The following is a 3,404-nucleotide window of genomic DNA, read 5'->3' on the forward strand; positions in this document are numbered from 1 at the left end:
ACACACACACACACACACACACACACACACACACACACACACACACAAAATGCCCTCTGCTCACAAAGCATACTTTGGTCATGCCACTATTGTTCCAGTTCAACAACTGGGTTAGCAGGCCTGGGGCCCCCCTGCAGCCCACTGGTTGCCGCAGACCACATCATTTAAACAATCTGGCTTTGCAGCCCAGCCAAACACAGAAATCAGAAAGGTGACAAAAGAGGAAAGAACGCAGCATAGAGTAGTAAAAAAGCACACGGAAGTTGGTACCACTGATGGAGATAGTCAGCAGAGGGAGGAGAAACACCCTCGTCTCATCTTAATTCATGATCTGGACAGATGGCTGCAATTTATCCACAAAAAAAGTTTCTATTGGCATAATGTATGATAATCCCAGTCATCGATTCAAAAAGCCTTAATCTGGCGTCTACTGAGAACTGCGTAGCCCGTGCACTCTTGAGTTAATGGAGTTCCCCAGCAGCAGACATGTCAGGGATTAACCCTGTGCTGTGCTGTATGACTGCATATCTGTTTACACAACACAGTTGAGGGACCTATATACTGGATTAACATCACCACCCCTTGCATCTGATTCCTGGTGTCAGTCATAGAATGTGGGGGTAAAATTGCCACCAGTTCTATGTAGACAAAAAGGAGATGGAGAATTGTTCCACATAGGAGGATCAGCGAGTGGAGCAAGGATTTTAAATACTGTGGGACAGTGTGCCAGCAAGCTGCAGATGTGCACAGTTTTCCGGCATCATCTGTGAATTCATAGTCTGCACAACATAACAGATTTGTTTATAATGGGCCCGTAGAGCGTCTTTAGCTTCTGTTCCGTGAGTATTCCCCCATGAAGCGGAATAGTTTAACCTTGTACAGTTAAATCTCATCCCGCGCATTTGATCGGAGCGCTAACAAGTGTTCACACAATGCAGCAGGCTACAAAGAATTTTCCATTTTGATATAATAATACAAAGAAATTGATTTTGTCTTGACATAATGGTGATGTAAAGGCTGCTGTGTGATGAATTAATGGTCAACCCTGTTTTCTTCTCCTTTTCTAGACATACTCCGGTCTCTTCTGTGTGGTCATAAATCCCTACAAAAACCTGCCCATCTACTCGGAGAACATCATTGAGATGTACAGGGGCAAGAAGAGGCACGAAATGCCCCCTCACATCTATGCCATCTCAGAGTCTGCGTACAGGTGCATGCTGCAAGGTAAGTCCGAGTGTCACCGCCTCTCATCTACCACAGTCCACCTCACATGCACGAAAAAAATATTTTTAATTCAATGCAGGCCTTCATACAGTCATTTTCTTCAAGCATCCGTCTCTATCAATCAATACAATCAATACAATCTTTCCCAGTGCATGACACTGCTGTCACCGGTGGCATCCAGTCTGCCCCAGTTGTCGCGTTTATATTTTTATTTTAGGAACGTACAATCTTGTAAGTGAAGGCAGTCCCCTTTCAGAATGATGTCTTCAAAGACCCTTGCCTGGTAGTTGGCAAGCTTCCAGGCTCTCTGAGCAGTGACTGACTGGGATCAGACCAGCGAGAACAGAGAGGGTGACCCCATTGTGCTCGACAATAGGTCCTTTGTGTGATTGCGAAGGCCGACCAGTGGGGGTGGTGACAGACTGGACAGTCCCGTCGGTCCTTTTCGGCCTTGCTTTCCCCGTGTTGGTACACAGAAGGAAGTTTCGGTAGTGTCAACAAGTAGCTTGATGATTCCTTTTTTCTTGTAGTTGTTCTTTCTAAGGTTTCTTTCTTAGGTTGTTGTGATGTTGATTGAACGACATTATCTCTTCACAGCCGATAATGTACAAGCACAGGAACGTAGTTTCAGCAGTAGCCCCGATGTAGCTGTTGTTGAACTCTGCCAGCTCGTCATTGAGTCCAGCTAGTTTCTTGTTGTCACCTCCTCCTCCTCCTCTTCTTCACACCCTCTATTCTCCACACGTTTCTACATGGTTGGACACAAACGCGGTGGGGCAGAGCTGGGAGACCCGTCTATTAGTAATGCGTTGAACATATTTAAGCGTTTTCCCTTTCCTTGAAGCAACGACCTCAAGCTTTTCAAAGGCTGCGTGTATTCACTGTATGTCTCGGAGTACACAAGGCTGATTGGTCATTTTGAATGCGCCGCTAACTCCAACCCATTTTTAGTCGTGGTCAGAGTTAACAGTGTTAATTCAAAATGAGGTTTGTAGGTTGGAGATTAGTGGAGGCCAGCTGCTGTTCAGCTGTGGCCCTGAGCATTTCAGCAACCCGGTGGGTATAACAATATCCAGCTGCATAGACTAGCACTGGTGTTTGTTTTTCTCCAAGTGGAAAAACCAGACATCATCACATTTCTTAGATATGGATGAAACTTTCAGGGTATGTAATTCTATATTGTTGCAATGACATACACTGTGGTGTAGTACATTCTCTGGAAAATCAATCAACAATTTATAGATAAAACTCAAAGACAGGAATGTCTGTTTTTGGCCCAGTATAATGCTGAAAGAATCGTCGCAAAACAGTCAACAATTTTGATAAACTCAAATAAAATGTAAGTCCCGCATTATATGTCACCATATTGCCCAACACCCTGTCCCTGTTATCTTACATTTGGGTGTTTAATATCAGACCTTTCAGACACCATGTTTAGACTTTGCAGTGTCAGCTGCCATCTGAACAACAAAGAACACTTGAGACAAATAGTTTGTTGCCGCTAATTTACGACCTTTGCATCCGAACAGATTGGCAAATCATATTTAATGCTGAAGGGTGTCTAAACCTCACAGGGGTCTGTTAATTACCTCAGCATTGCTGTGAAGCCAGTCACTACTCAGATGGGAGGTTAAATGAGGTGTTACTGAACAAAGACAGGGTGTGCAAGCAAACTTCTAGAACTTACTGCACATCTGTCCTTGATTAGCGGTCCAGATACTTTACATAATTGCCCTCACTGCTCAGCCGAGGTGAACTCACTGACGTACAAGAAGCTAATTTTATCACATTTGTTGTAAGGAAATGCTTGCTTGAATGAAAACATGTGTTGAAGGTCCGGTCATGTCAGCAACTGCGACGGTTTCCAAGTGGACATGCATCAACAGCAATGAAAAGTGTCCCACGTTGTGGTTTTGAAAAAGGGAGTCTTTGTTTCTGTTGACATGGTGTAAGACCCCCCCCCCCCTTCTAGAGCCACTCCCTGGTGTCTAATCAGGGTGTTAAGTCAAGTCCACCTAGATCCATCGTAGCTTGTTGAGTTTTTCTCTCTCATAGAGGTCCATTTTATCAACAATGAACAAAGCCCTTCTCATGTCGGCAGCATTACTGATATTGATAAAAGATTAAGGGAATTGTTTGAAGAATGCAAAGCATGTTCCAGGAAGTTTTCAGTTGTTCCC

General features: G+C 44.2%; 1 protein-coding gene across 2 annotated transcripts in view; it reads left to right on the forward strand.

Moving 5' to 3' along the window:
- myh10 (myosin, heavy chain 10, non-muscle) overlaps positions 1 to 3,404 on the forward strand; it is a 44,710-nt gene that overhangs the window by 7,200 nt on the left and 34,106 nt on the right. For both annotated transcript variants that reach the window (XM_031874663.1, XM_031874664.1), the window contains exon 3: positions 1,068 to 1,224. In XM_031874663.1, the coding sequence (XP_031730523.1) occupies positions 1,068 to 1,224 (157 nt within the window). The remainder of the gene's footprint in view (positions 1 to 1,067; positions 1,225 to 3,404) is intronic.

Source organism: Anarrhichthys ocellatus, unplaced genomic scaffold (assembly GCF_004355925.1).
Source record: "Anarrhichthys ocellatus isolate YVR2014 unplaced genomic scaffold, GSC_Weel_1.0 scaffold83, whole genome shotgun sequence".
In the NCBI taxonomy this organism is placed as follows: Eukaryota; Metazoa; Chordata; class Actinopteri; order Perciformes; family Anarhichadidae; genus Anarrhichthys; species Anarrhichthys ocellatus.